The sequence below is a fragment of the Hemibagrus wyckioides genome, linkage group LG07 (assembly GCF_019097595.1).
Source record: "Hemibagrus wyckioides isolate EC202008001 linkage group LG07, SWU_Hwy_1.0, whole genome shotgun sequence".
NCBI classification, from domain to species: domain Eukaryota; kingdom Metazoa; phylum Chordata; class Actinopteri; order Siluriformes; family Bagridae; genus Hemibagrus; species Hemibagrus wyckioides.
Window position 1 is genome coordinate 14791638 of NC_080716.1, and position 15354 is coordinate 14806991.

General features: G+C 39.3%; 1 protein-coding gene across 3 annotated transcripts in view; it reads right to left on the reverse strand.

Annotated features, from left to right (window-relative positions):
• Positions 1-807: 807 nt before the first annotated feature.
• Positions 808-15354, reverse strand: part of rap1gds1 (RAP1, GTP-GDP dissociation stimulator 1) — a 34165-nt gene continuing 19618 nt past the window's right edge. For all 3 annotated transcript variants that reach the window (XM_058394033.1, XM_058394034.1, XM_058394032.1), the window contains 10 exons: positions 14393-14521; positions 12895-13020; positions 10023-10166; positions 8406-8537; positions 7622-7756; positions 7382-7507; positions 6268-6407; positions 6048-6174; positions 5099-5227; positions 808-2481 (listed from right to left, as the gene is read on the reverse strand). In XM_058394033.1, coding sequence (XP_058250016.1) covers positions 2354-2481; positions 5099-5227; positions 6048-6174; positions 6268-6407; positions 7382-7507; positions 7622-7756; positions 8406-8537; positions 10023-10166; positions 12895-13020; positions 14393-14521 — 1316 coding nt within the window. In that variant the 3' untranslated portion in view covers positions 808-2353. The remainder of the gene's footprint in view (positions 2482-5098; positions 5228-6047; positions 6175-6267; positions 6408-7381; positions 7508-7621; positions 7757-8405; positions 8538-10022; positions 10167-12894; positions 13021-14392; positions 14522-15354) is intronic.

Below are 15354 nucleotides of genomic sequence, written 5' to 3' on the forward strand. Positions count from 1 at the left end.
GCCCTAAAATTAGATTATGGATGATATCATTCTCAGTCACATATCCACATTTCCCAGAGCTTAGTTTATGGGCGATGCAGGAAGGGAAATATGTGAAAATGGCATTAATGTGGCTCTTCCTCTAAACAGTGTCTGGATGATGTTTGTAACGAAGTTTATGAAAACTGTCGCATATTTTGTGTAGTGCTGTTCTGTATATCGGTATAGTGTATAGTATATTTTCACTGATGTAAAAACCTCAGCAAATACTAGAGCACAGTAATCAATCTCTCTCTCTGTTCTACTTTTCAGTCTGCAATTCATGAGAACCAGCTTGTGTTCTTGTTATTTTATATTAATTATTTTATATATTATTATTACTACATTTTGTTAAAAAAGCAGTTTTCATTTTTAAACAAAAATGCATCACATTCGCCTTGACGCCTTGTATCTACTGACGTATTCCAAATGTTTAGACGTGTGTGCTACTGTTTAAATGGTTGGCATCGGCGTTTTCAACACAACACGGTTCTCTGAGAGAGTAAAACATGTTCCAGTGCAAAATAACTGACAGACAGGAAGGGTGCCATCTTGCAGACACGTCTCAGCCAGATGGTGTTAATATTGTAGCTGCTGATCACAGGGCCCAAAACATTTACTGAAAAAATTTTCCCTGCGAGGTAATGATAGCTATCAGAATAGAAAAGCAGTTTAATTGAAGTGCTCCTGAAGCAGCTTTTAAGGATTGCATAGGTTTAAAATTAATTGTTTAAAATGAATTTAGTTTAGAAGAAGAAGAGAAAAAAAAAAAAGACATAAAAACATGAATCCATCGCCAGCAATTGTCTTTAATAATCATTTTCTATCTTCCAAATGTACAATTATTCAGTGACATTTACAACAACTAGTCGAGTTTAAATATCTGTAATGCAGTTAATATAGATATATTGGATTGCTGAGTGGTTCCTCAAGGTTACAAATCTGATAAATAACATTTACCGAACATAAAGTGGCCACATCAGAGTGGTACGGTATCCCAACATGCAGTGGAAATGCATGTTTTGTGATACTCGGTGGATTGTTAAAAGACAAACCTGTACACATGCAAAATCAAGCTCAGGAAATAAAAATGTACCACAGTATCAAATGTACACCTTGGATAGAGAGCACTCAAGAGAGCACATTATCTAAGACACTCAGAATAGGTTGTTACTCAATGCCAGGGTCATGGATTATGGAACTGTTGGCAGTATTTCAACCACCTCAGTACATAAAACACTCACACACACCGACTTGTCTGAGTCCATTCTTGACACTTGACATGATTGCATTATTTATATATGGACCTGTAATGACCCATGTCTGTTTGAGTTATTATACCTGCTGTAACAGCAGACATGTTAAACAGTGTGCTGTATCCCAACAGATCATTATAGCAGAAAGGTATTAACATTGTACTGTCATTGAACAATTTCACTATCCTGACTAAGTGTATGCAGCTCTTTGACAAAGGGCAGCGAATAGAAATACTTAGTTAATTGTTAACAAGACGCTATTCATATCCATATGACAGTAGTAATCTGTTTCAAAATTTAACAGACTAGTGATATGGAATAAGCTCGTTGTGGGAAAGTGGACTGGTGAAATGAACTGGACTCATGGAATGAACATGAGTGGCACTAGGACCATGAGGGGGGATTAAAATGTAAGGAGGTCTCTCTCTGGTCCTGTGATTCCCACATACAGTACAAACACATTTGATCTCTACTTGAACATGTCAAAGGCAGGTATTCGTGTGTGTGTATATATATATATATATATATATATATATATTAAAGGGGAGGAGTGTATTGTAAAGAGCGAGGTCTGGCTAGCTGAACACAGACACACCATTAAATTAGACTACTTAAAAAAAAAAAAAAAAACATGCAGGTGTCAAAATCAGCAGGTATTCAAGCTACACAGAACACGTGTGTTTTACACGGCATGAACATATGGCTGCGCTAGTTTCTCCTCTAGCCCTCATGTAGTTATTGTCTAGTCTGTTTTTTTTTTCTCGTCTTCCTCAATGAGATGCAAACGCTTCGTTTAATCACAGCTATGGTCTTTTTTTTATAAGTGTTGCACGGTCCCTGTCTCGCTCGCACAACCTATTGCAGAAGGCAGTCTACGATGTCCTACGAAGTGTTGAACGCATGCGTGAAACGAGCTGGGTGAGTAGAGGGGACGTTATAGCAAGGAGGATAAGCCAGAGTGGGACTGGATACCTTGGCACATGACAGAGGGAAACGGTGGGATTCGTAGGAGAGTGTGTATAAGGAGGGCTGGCAGGCAGAGAGTGGATGGAGTGTGTGCTGTGTCTAGAAAGAGTCTTTTAGCTCTGCGCCGTTAGCCTCTGTTCTGTTAGCGAGGCCTGATGGGCCACCGTTTTGTTCTCATGGGAGCGTAGTTTGGACACCACATCGATGAAAGCCAGGCTCTGTACTTCTTTATGTAGAGGTTCTGAAAAGAAAGAATGAAGGTACAAGATCAAAATTCATGATCGCTCGTAATTTTCGAGCAATATGTGTTTTTAATTATAATTCTTAGTCATATGCAATAAAAAGGTTGCTATGGCTGAATATGGCAACATAATAACTCAGTTGGTTTTGACCAAAATTGTTTGTTTTGCCTATATTATTATATAACATTTTTACTTAAACATAAATATATTTCCCCAAAACAATGTAGAAATGTTTTCACTGGCGTTAGTTAGCTTTGTCCAGAATGTCTACAAAGATCATGCTGGGTAACACAGCTGCAAATCCCAAGTCTTTCATTTGTTAGTCTTCATGCCACTGAACAGCTTTCATTTATCAAGCTGCTGCAGGGCATCATGAAACAATCGTAAACAGATTTAGTTTATAAACTAGACACTATACGGCCAAAAGTTTGCAGACGCCTGATCATAGCTCCTATGTACAGTGAGGGAAAAAATTATTTGATCCCCTGCTGATTTTGTATGTTTGCCCACTGACAAAGAAATGATTAGTCTATCATTTTAATGGTAGTTTTATTTTAACAGTGAGAGACAGAATAACAACAAAAAAAAATCCAGAAAAACGCATTTCAAAAAAGTTATAAATTGATATGCGTTTTAATGAATGAAATAAGTATTTGATCCCCTATCAATCAGCAAGATTTCTGGCTCCTAGGTGTCTTTTATACAGGTAACACGCTGAGATTAGGAGCACTCTTTTAAAAGGGGTGCTACTAATCTCAGCTTGTTACCTGTGTAAAAGACACCTGTCCACAGAAACAATCAATCAATCAGATTCCAAACTCTCCACAATGGCCAAGACCAAAGAGATGTCCAAGGATGTCAGAGACAAGATTGTAGACCTACACAAGGCTGGAATGGGCTACAAGACCATCGCCAAGCAGCTTGGTGAGAAGGTGACAACAGTTTTCACAAATAGAAGAAACACAAAATAACTGTCAATCTTCCTCGGTCTGGGGCTCCATGCAAGATCTCACCTCATGGAGTTTCAATGATCATGAGAACGGTGAGGAATCAGTCCAGAACTACACGGGAGGATCTTGTCAATGATCTCAAGGCAGCTGGGACCATAGTTACCAAGAAAACAATTGGTAACACACTACGGCGTGAAGGACTGAAATCCTGCAGCACCCGCAAGGTCCCCCTTGCTCAAGAAAGCACATGTACAGGCCAGTCTGAAATTTACCAATGACCATCTGAATGATTCAGAAGAGAAGTGTTGTGGTCAGATGAGACCAAAATCAAGCTCTTTGGCATCAACTCAACTCGCTATGTTTGGAGGAGGAGGAATGCTGCCTATGACCCCAAGAACGCCATCCCCAGGTGACAGGATCCTTCCCTCAGCCAGGGCATTGAAAATGGGTCATGTATGGGTATTCCAGTATGACAATGACCCAAAACACACGGCCAAGGCAACAAGAAGAGTGGCTCAAGAAGAAGCGGCTCAAGAAGAAGCACATTAAGGTCCTGGAGTGGCCTAGCCAGTCTCCAGACCTTAATCCCATAGAAAATCTGTGGAGGGAGCTGAAGGTTCAAGTTGCCAAAAGTCAGCCTCAAAACCTTAATGACTTGGAGAGGCAGTGCAAAGAGGAGTGGGACAAAATCCCTCCTGAGATGTGTGCAAACCTGGTGGCCAACTTCAAGAAACGTTGGACCTCTGTGTTTGCCAACAAGTACTAGGTCATGTTTTGTAAAGGGGTCAAATACTTATTTCACTCATTAAAATGCAAAACAATTTATAACTTTTTTGAAATGAGTTTTTCTGGATTTTTTTTTGCTGTTATTCTGTCTCTCACTGTTCAAATAAACCTACCATTAAAATTATAGACTGATCATTTGTCAGTGGGCAAACATACAAACTCAGCAGGGGATCAAATACATTTTTCCCTCACCGTATACTTGTTGGACATCACATTACGGATTTAGTCGCTCTTTCGCTGTTACTGTTAATAAACTTCTGGTTAGAATTTCCAATAGATTTTGGTGTGTGGTTGTGGGATTTTTGTAGTTCAGCCACAAGCGCATCAGTGAGATCAGGCATTGAAGTCAGGTGCGTTTAGTTCATCTGTGTTCAGTGGGGTTGAGAGGTTAGGGCTCTGTGCACTCAAGCTCTTCCACTGCAATTTCAGCAAACCATGTCTTCATGAAGCTCATTTTGCTATGCAGTGAGAGGAAAATCTTTATGCTACAACATATAAACACATTCTGGACAATTGTGGGCTTCAAAGTTTGTGGCAAAAGTTTGGGAAAACAATATATAGGGGTGTAAAGATCAAGTGTCCACATACTTGTGGCCATATAGTGTATTCACTATATTAGTGAATATACTTGTTCATTCATGCGGTTATCTAATCAGCCAAAACATGTGGCAACAGCACAATACATAAAAAATCATGCAGATACACGTCAAGAGCTTCAGTTATTGTTCACATCAAAACTCATCAGTTTCACTACAATTACTTACACAGGTAATTCATAATAGTTACTGAACAATGTACTTCGACTTAATAATCAGATATTTTTTACATCATATGAAGACATCTAGATCTAGTTCATATCCATGGTAAAGATGTTCCTCACCTGAGCCCATGACAGAGCAGATGAGGATCATGGAGTTGTATTTGATCTCAGGAGCGCTCTTCTCTTCTGTCAGCAGCTTATGTAGAACCTGCACCAGTGTGGCTCCCACAAAATCCTTCTCTGCTGAATCTGTCAGGAATGAGACAGCTGTTTTTTATTTCTGAATGAAAAGAATGCATTCTTGCAACTGTGGGTTATGTTAAAATTAGCTTTAAAGATTCCTTTCTTGGATCAACAATTGGTCAGCAATTTTGACAGAAACTCAAAATTCAAACAAATACAGTCCCTGGCTTCAATATTCCATGGTTTGTGTCGATTTTAACAAAACAGTCAGTCATGGAAAATGACTGACATTCCTCTTCCAATTAGTCAGATTTTGTTGATCCATGCCATTTGTTTTTCTCCTGTTTATAAAGCCTGAGGATCCAGAGTGAGATTTTCTTATTACTAACAAATCTGCATTAAACATATTCCTGAAACTCTTAACACAAAGCTGAATTTAACAATTTATACTGTAAAATGTTATTTTAAAAAAAATGCAAAGAACCAATTTAGGCATCTGAGGCTAAATGGATCACAGGAATTTTAACTATTTTCAACGTTATTAGATGACTCAGCTTCACAAAACAGGAATGACTGATTAAGCTGGCCAGTGTTTAGCTAGTTGTGGGTTTCCGTGAGCTCATGCGTGCAGATTAGGGCAGGGGTTTGTTAACCGTTTATGCTGGCAGGCTTTGTGTTTCTCATGCTAACTTTCCGTTGCTGTCGTGTGTGAGTAGAAAGCTAATTAAGTCAGGGATTAGATATAATGTGGACATTTTTAAACCTGCCCTTGGATGTATTTAATTAAGACACTGAATATTTGATGCGAATGGGCTGATATGCGTCTTAATGAAAGATACACATCAGGTGAAGCTTTAACCTCTGGAGAGTTTTATGTCTGTTTTACCCAAATCCAGTGCTGCTATGAGACCCAAAGCCACCAGCGCTTCGTTCTGCATGATCATGTGCTCGCTCGTTGCCATGGTCACCAAGTGCTTTACACCCCCACACTGAATGACCGTCCGTACCACTTCCTGCTCAAAGCCGAGAAACATCCAAACACAATTTAATTTCCAGAATCTCTAAATTTCTCATGTTCATAATGCTCATGTGTGTAAGGTATTGACCTTTGACTTGCTGTGTCGGATCAGCGCAGAGAGCAGGCGGTTCGACTCTCCCATCACCCCTGCGTGGTCTTTGGCCTCACACCATTCTACCAGCCTCTCTACCAGCTTACGGTTTGTTCCCAACTGTTCAGCAGCATCCACTATATCACACAAAGACACAAACACACACACACATTATCTATCAGTTCTATGCCGAAACCTACAAACAACACTTTAATTCAGTCAAGTTATTATTAACAGTTTTGCCATATTTAGTCATTATCTAGCTATAAATCTCCCTTAAAAATGCATTTAAACCAATTATATTACATTAAGATATTTAGATTAATCAATTAATCAATGCTTAATTCAGCTTATGGGGCAGCTAATTAACTTAAAGCATTATAAAATAAATCTCTCTGGTTCTTCCAACTAAGGCTTTTTTTTTTGCTTACAGGAACACTTCTTTTTGAGAGCCAATACAATCTACCCACAATTTAATTAAAAAAAAAAAAAAAAAAAAAAAAAAAAAAAAAAAAAAAAAAAGCATTCTGAGGATATTTGGTCATCATTGTCCTTTATGAAAAAAAGCACTGCCTTCAATTATTATGCGTATAAAATTCCAATCATTTACATTTAGAAATTGCTTTCTTTAAGTGCACTAGAGCTGTATCTAAAGTACTGCTGATATGTCACTGAAAACTAAAGCTTCTGGCTACATGCCGCGTGCTGTGAATGCAAAGTGCTGCCGTCCTTGCTGGCTGCTGCAGCGTCACTCAAAATCTATAGCAATTAAATCTCAGCACCGGGGCATGGATCCCTGTCTTAGTCCATTTCACTTAAAGGATAACGGCTTTCTAATTCACAGGACAGAGGGGAACTGGCTTATACCTGACAAAGCCTCAGTAATAGGATAAATGAATGGCTTATGCAGTCCTTTAATGCAGGAAATGCTGTTTTGTAGGTTTTTGGCCTAAAGGATCTACATCTAGGGCTACCTTGTCAATTTTTGTAGTAGTCAGTGAACACAACTCTGGAGTGTTTTACCTGAATACAGAATACAGTAGTCAGAAGGGGTTAAGAAAATAATAAACAAAGGCTAGATAAAGCATTTTATTTAGTTAGTTATCGGTACCTTGCGTGTCGATAAGCATTCTTAAAGTTCCCAGCAGCTTGAACTGAACTGGTGGCATTTCTGATTGGAGAAACTTCAACACCACGTCAGACACTCCAGCTGAAAGCATCTTAGACTTGTTCACCACTGATGATTAGAAGGAAATAAAATAATGATGAGTAAAAGGCTGCGCACACCAGGATTTTAAAGCCTCTGTAGGGCTGCTGATATACAGAGCAAGACGTGAGTGTTAACACTGACCGGGGATTGCCAGGTTCCTCAGGGCACTGAGGGCTGCATGCTGCACAGTTACATTCCCCTCCTCAACATGTCTGTCCAACAGGTCCAACAGCATCTGCACAATTCCCGTGTCTACCATGTGGATGCAGTTCCCATCTGAAGGGAAGGAGCCAACAAAATTATACAACATTTATATAACAGCATGGTGGCACAGTGTGTGGTGATGCTACCTCACAGTGTTTTATATGTTCTCCCCATGAGGCGTGGGCTTTCAGTAGGTTTCCTCCTGACTCTCAAAAATGCCTGTAGGTGGACTGGCTATGCTAAATTTCCCCTAGGTGTGAAAGCGCGCGTGTCCCCTGCCTCGAGATCGATTGGAGTCCCATGCAGTGCCTGTTCCAGTCAATATGTGACGGCTGCTTTGCGGTATCATAACAGTAATATCAATTAACATAAATGAATCCTGCAGAGCATTAACCGGTTCTAGTCTATCCAGGCACATGCGGATACACCTCACTGAGCAACATATCTCTATAAACACTGAGAAATATCACAGGAATCCTCACTGCAGTGTCCAAGCCTTAATTTGGTCAAAGAGCAGCAGAGCAATGCATTACATGGTATGACTGTGTGTATCTGGTGTATGTAACACTTAGTCACTGTAAAGCTAGTCGCAACAAATGTACACAGAACTGGAAAGAAACAGTCACACTCAAAAGAGAACAAAAGTATTGTCTATTAATGAGCATTTTACATGTTTGGCATATACTTTACAATATTTTTGAAATAAGACCCGAACTCTTACCATTGCGGGCGAAATTAGCGATAGCCAGAGCCCCAGCTAGCTGGAGCTGGTGGTTGTTGGATGGAACCCAAGAGAGAACCTTCTGGAACACACTACCTTTACCTCCCTCAAACAACTTTTGCATGGATTCATCTTAAAAAGAAAGAAATCACCGTCACCAGCCTTGCGCATACATCACAGCCAAAATCTACTGGTCATCAATTTACTGTATACAGTTACTGTGCTATTGTATACAGTGTAGTACTATGTGAGACAGTTTATGAGGTACCATTGAATGCCATATTCACCGGAACATGATATGTAATATCCTCACAGATTTGCTCTCCTAAAGAAATTAAGTGATTTATTACCATCCATAGAGGCCTACATACAGTACCCCTACAGTGAACTTTAAAGGATAACAGGGACTCAGGCAGCCACATCAGCACAAACTAAACGGCTACATAAACCATGCAGTGCTCCATTAGAGTTGAAGTACATTTCTCCTGATTAAATGCAGCATCTAAATTCACGGGAGTATAACAGAAGCCCCTCTGTTCTCCTCGAAAACCACAGAGAAAAGACCTCGCTCCATCTATAAAATGCCACACAGTGGAAGTGGAATTGTGTTAGCACCCCACGACCCATTCAGCCTGCATTAATTATTCAGAGTGAGATGAAAAACTCACCCCGCTCTGCTGCCTGTACAGTCTGCTGCCTACTAAGTAGTGAGAAAGAAAGAGTAACGGAGCACATTCATTTCCACACAGAGGTCTCCATTCTCTTTTCTTTCTCTTATCTCTTTGTGTAGATTTAACATTCCTTTGCTCTTGAAATGTTGCATTTTTAGTTCAAGTAGTAGTATTTCAGTAGCTCAGCTACGAAAAAAAAAACCCATAAGATTTAACATTCATTTGTTAAACACAGCTTTAACAGTGTCAAACTGAACTGGCTATTAAAGCAGTCTTCAGAAAATGTCTACAACCCATATACATGATAAACAGACTACATATCAAACTGTGTATTCTGTCTATAATACATCGTTAACTCCACTGTGTGGCCCTGTTTTTCAAATGCAAATTTGTTAAACAATATAAACAGGCCCACATGTTCAGGTGTGATGTGGGACTAGAGACTATTAATGCAGAAAGACTGCATTCTCCACCGGGACAGAAGAAGCTGCTACAGCTAAATATAGCCAAGTCTGCTGTACGTCTGCTGTAGCTGTTTGTGTGTGTTGCAGAGCCAGATTGTGTCAGCACACAGTTACTAAAAATGATCAATATTCAAATATCTGATTAAACAAAGTAGGGATTATCAGTGGTGGTATCAGGACTGATAGTGACTTGAAGGCTTAGTAACTGTGAGGATTTTAGGATCAGTACCAAACGATGAGTTTGGAGAAGTGGATATTTGAAAACCCCACTCAAATTTATTGTGTAGTTAACTTATTATTAAGATATAAGCAGAATTTATATATATATATATATATATATATATATATATATATATATATATATATATATATATATATATATATATAAATATAAAATAATAAATGAGAATACAGCAATTCTTTTCCTGTATAAATCTACAAAATCAATATTAAACATCATTGGCTGAAGCTTTGAGCAGCACCTCCCAGCAGCAGTAGCACCATGAGGTCAGACGCTGTTTTGAGTTGAGCCAGGTCTTCCTCTCGGTCACTGTCCACCGTCTGAGCCACAACGTCCAGCAGACACTCCACCAGACCAGCCTCGACCAGCTGCAGCTTTATAACATCTGACGGAGAGAGAGAGATACCATCAGAGAGAGATACAGGCAGGAAGGACATACGGATGGATGGAACATCGGAGATAGACAGAAAGAAGTGCAGAAAGAGAGAGAGTTTGATAGGCAGAAAGTCAGACAGACAGAAACAGAGAGAAATAGAGTAAGAGACACTTGCTTTAAATGAACAGAACTGTATGAATTCAACAGGAAGAAAAACAGTAATAATCAGTTACTGAGCCTTTGTATGTTTGCACTGCTCTGTGATTTCGACGACTTATTATTCACGCACAATATGAGTAATTTGCATATTAATCAGTGCTACATGTCTAGAATTTAATACGCTATATTATGTAACAGTTACAAAACACAGTCAGAAGCAAATTTGTATGCAACCCATCATACATGACTAGAAATTTCTTACAAGTAAAAAAAAAAAAAAAGAAAAGAAACAAAAAGTCTATTTGAATACATGGTCCAAGGCTGGTTGTTGATTTTCTTTTCTTGCACTTGGTTGAAATATATAACTCATGAAATATTTTCTTTCTTTCTCTCTCTCCCTCTCTCTCGCTCTCTCTCCTGTAGTACAATGTAGTAGCTTTTAAGTAGGACGTTGTCTTGGAGACTGGCAGGCTGAGAGCACTGTTCTGTGCACTGAATGATAAGAAACATTCAGACGGTCACCCTAGCTTTCTTTTTCACACACTTGGAAACTCCATCACAATAATTTTCCTCTTCCATTTCATCCCTTATATGTTCAGGGCCATGAACCCCCACCCCCACCCCCACCCCCACCCTCTCTTGCTCTTTTTCTCTCTCTCTCTTTCTCACTCTGTCAAATTTCTCACATGTACCTTTAACACAAGCTCGCCTCGTGTGGCTTATCTACACTTCTATGTTACACACACTTGCATCCACACTTCCTTTTTATTTATTTCCTAATGGCTTCTCTCCTCCTTTCTCAATCACTCTTTGATAGGTACTCATATCTAAAAATGGATCACAAGCTCTCCAGAATGTTACGTTTACGTGCATGCCTCTCTTTTAAAAAAATTCAGGCCGTCTCCTGGATAAAAAAACAAAAACCAAAAAAAAACCGGCAGCTGAGAGCAGATTTCACGTCACAAAATTGGTGCAGATTGCAGCTGTTCGCAGATCCCTGATTCTTAATGTGGGCGCGATGGCAGAGAGAGCAAGTGACAGCACCCATTATCCAAACACAGACTACACTCAAACAACTCCAGCAGCTGGCTAATTGTAGACCAGTGCTATGCCTAGAAAAGACCCAAAGCACAATTGGTATATAATTCTGGTGTTTCTACTTGTTTGAACTAGCAAACAGATTAAAGTTATTCTAGACTATGAAAAAAATCTAGCTCAGTGATCAGCTATAGCATTAAAACCAACTGCCTAATATTTTGTAGGTCCCCCTCATGCCATTAGAACTGCTCTGGTTCGTTGAGCCATAGGCTCCACAAGACCTCTGAAGGTATGCTGTGGTATCTGGCACCAAGTCATTAGCAGCAGATCCTGTAAGTTGTGGGGTGGGGTCTCCATAGATCACACCTAAAGTTCGATCAGCTTGAAGTCTGGAAAATTTGAAGGTCAAGCAAATAACTTAATCTTTGTGGCAGGATGCATTATCCTGCTGAAATCGTTTTTTTTTTCTTTTGATTGATTTTTTAATGCCATGTTAGTTTCAGTGGCTATATTATGGCAAAAGTTTGAATGTAGTTAAAACATAGGGTGATATTCAATAGATAGGGTTACATTGATATGTAAGATAGCAAGAAGAAGTTTATATAAGTGTTTTGAGGTTTATGCTTGTTAAGAAGTTCAGAATCTTGTACGGTGGAGCTGTCTTGAAGATATTTTCTAAAGTGTCTTCTGAATAAAATTACTTCCTGCTGAAATAGACAACTGCCATTAAGCAATACCGTTGTCATTAAGGAGTGTACTCCGTTTGCTACACTGTTATGTAAGAGCTGGTACATGTCAAAGTAACATCCACATGAAAGTCCAGGACCTAAGTTTTCCAAGCAGAACACTGCTCAGAGAATCACACTGCCTTGAATTCTTCCCATAGTGCATTCTGGCTCCATCTCTTTTCCAGGCAAACGATGCGCGCACACACACACACACACACACAGCAGTCCACATGTTGCAAAAGAAAATGCGATTGATCAGACCAGACCATCTTTTTCCATTGCTCCATGGACCAGAGCTCTGACGCTCACATGCCCATTGAAGTGTGCTTTTAGAAGTAGACAGGAAACAGCGTGAGCACTCAGACCATTCTGTGGCTACGCAGCCCCATATGCAGCAATCTATGATTCACTGTGAGTTCTGACTTCTTTCTATATTAGACAGCATTAACATTTTCAGCAATTTGTGCTACAGATGCTCTTCTATGAGATTGAACCAGACAGGCTAGCCTTCACTCCCCCTTGTGTGCTCATGATCCTCTCACGAGTTCACTGGTTGTTCTTCCTTGGAGTAGTTTTGGTAGGTATTAGCCACTGCATCTCAGGCACACTCCACAATCCCTGCTGTTGTGGAAATGCTCTGACCCAGTCGTCTAGCCATCACAATTTGGCCCACTTGCCTCTGACACATTTTACTGTAGTAATGAATGACTTTTAAACAAACATTGGTATACACTCAGCACTCACCCACTACTGTTACCCTAATACTCCATGGAATATACTTTACCATAAAACATTTCATGTCTGACTCTTACCGTTCTCAGCCAGAGGAGCCAGCACCTCAAAGATCATCTCCTTCTTTTCATGTTCCGCTTGCTTACGGAAAAGTCTCACTAGCTCCTCGGCGATATTTGTAGCGGCAAACTGCTCCTTACTTGATTCTACAAGAGACACAATGATCAAAAGACATCAGAATCATCACAGAGGTGTTAATGAAGCTTTAAATGAACATCACACTCCATGCAGAGGACTGGAGAGTTTACACTTAAACAGCCAGGTAGAAATAGAATGATACAACATCTCAGTACAGTTACAATTAAACGTGCATGAATAGTGTTAGGAATGTCTGTCTTTTGTATGTCTCTTGTATATAAAATCAAATCTGATTGGTCAGAAAGTGTTGATACGTTAATAAAACAGCTGCAAGACAAATCAGAGATTTATATTAATGAGCTATGTTATTGTTGTTTGTATAGATTTTACATAGGGAAATAACTGGATTGAATAATGTGTGTAATTGTAGATATGAAGTTTCCTGTGAGAAGCCTTTTGTTTCCATTGTCAGCACATGGGAAAGGGGGGGAGGGAGTAAAGCTGGTGAGGGACTGATTTTTATTGATGCTATAAGTGGTTACAGGAATTAACTAGTTTTATGCAGACATTCCACAAACTATAAATGTAACCTTAAAAATCAATAAGTTTGCTTCTTTAACCTTTTTACCAGGACAATGGCATGCCATTCCATCAGAATGGAAATCGACTTATTTGACATTTGCAATCAGTTTAAACTAAACTGTTTTATCACAAATAATTTTTTATAAATTGTTTCATTTAATTTTATAAATATACAATTAGTCAGGATAAGGCTGGCTTTCAGTGTGAGATGTTTGTAGCTCTATTGGGATAATAAGAAAGTCAACGCTGAACATGGACGACAAAACGGGCACAAATTGCATTTTATGGCCCCTGATAGTGTTAATTAATGAAAAAATGTCATTATTGGCAAATTGTGTGTATAAAAGGTTCTCCTTTATCATCTCTGCTTTGTCTCAAAAAGCAATTCCAGGAAAAAGCGAGGGGAAAAAATAATTGCTCTGATTTTTCTCATTTTTAGTCCTTTCATCTTTTCAGAAATGTAAAGGCTCAAACAGCAGTAGGTGTTGATGATTCATGTTACATACTTGTGCATACATTCTGCGAGTTCTCACTCAAAAACATATTAAACAGTACTGGTTTGGTTTCAGAGTAAGGTAGCAGAATGAAAAGAGCATCAAGATGGAAAGGATTAAAGGAGAAATGTAAGAGTCTGGCCACAACACTGAAGAGTTTAGCATTCTATCTTCAAAACAGTCATCTTATCAGGTAACATTTTAGACCTGATACTTCCAAATTAAAGGCAAGGTGAGTATTTCTGGATGCTTTTGTGCTTCTCTGTAAAGGAAAATGGGGAGGAACATTCTCTAGACAACACATAAGATCAGGAGTCACATGGAATGAATGAAAGAGGACTGAATATGTCTGTCAGTTATTTACCCAATTCTGCCAGGTTTCCGAAAGCAATGAGGCACATTTCTGTGAGTGCTGTGTTATGCGCATGGACTCCAAGAAGCTTCACCAAGGTGGGGATGACTCCCATGCTAATCAGCTGGGCCTGCAATGTGTCTGAGGATGCAAAGAGATTAAATACACCATATTAACTTCAGCATTCACATGCATCAGTGCACCAAAATGGAGATATAAGCGTTAATGTTATATAAAATGTTTCTGTAGCCATCATTGTGACATTGCAGACATTGCTGCAACACATGAATTAAAACCAGTTGTTTATTTGAGTGTTAAGTAAAATGGAGATACCTAAACATAAATTTAGAAATGTTCACAAATGGTAATGAAGCACTCCGAGTTAGGAATCATGTAGATCTAAATAGCAATAACATACAGACCAGTGTGAGCTCAAACCCCTGATTTGATGATCTGACTGTTACAGAAGATCTCACAGGGACCAACTCAGGGCCTTCAATGACATTATCCTTTCTGTCTCAGATGTCTCACGCCAGCAGCATGATATCACATGTATTTTTATGCTGTGTAATGAAACGAATCAGATGGCACTGTTTTTGTCCCGTAATACTGCAGTATCGGTAGCCTTGTCACATTCAATTTCATCACATTATCAGCAAGCACATCCCCCCCTCAATGCAGTAAAAGGGTGATAAATCCTAAGAGGAAAAGAAAAACCTTTTCTTGCACAGTCAAGACTGCAAAACTGTACTCAACAACCCTGATAGAGACAGACAGAGGAGGCAAGAAAGAACAGAATAGGAATAGACAAAAAGGAGACCAGTCAAGAGGCAGCAATAAAAAAAGATGTATGGGAAGGAGAGACTAAAGAATTCAGGAGACCTAATGAAAAAGGTAGAGAGAGAGAGAGAGAGAGAGCGGAGAGGAAACTGAGATATAAATGGCAATATACCACGGAACAAAAAGCAATGTAG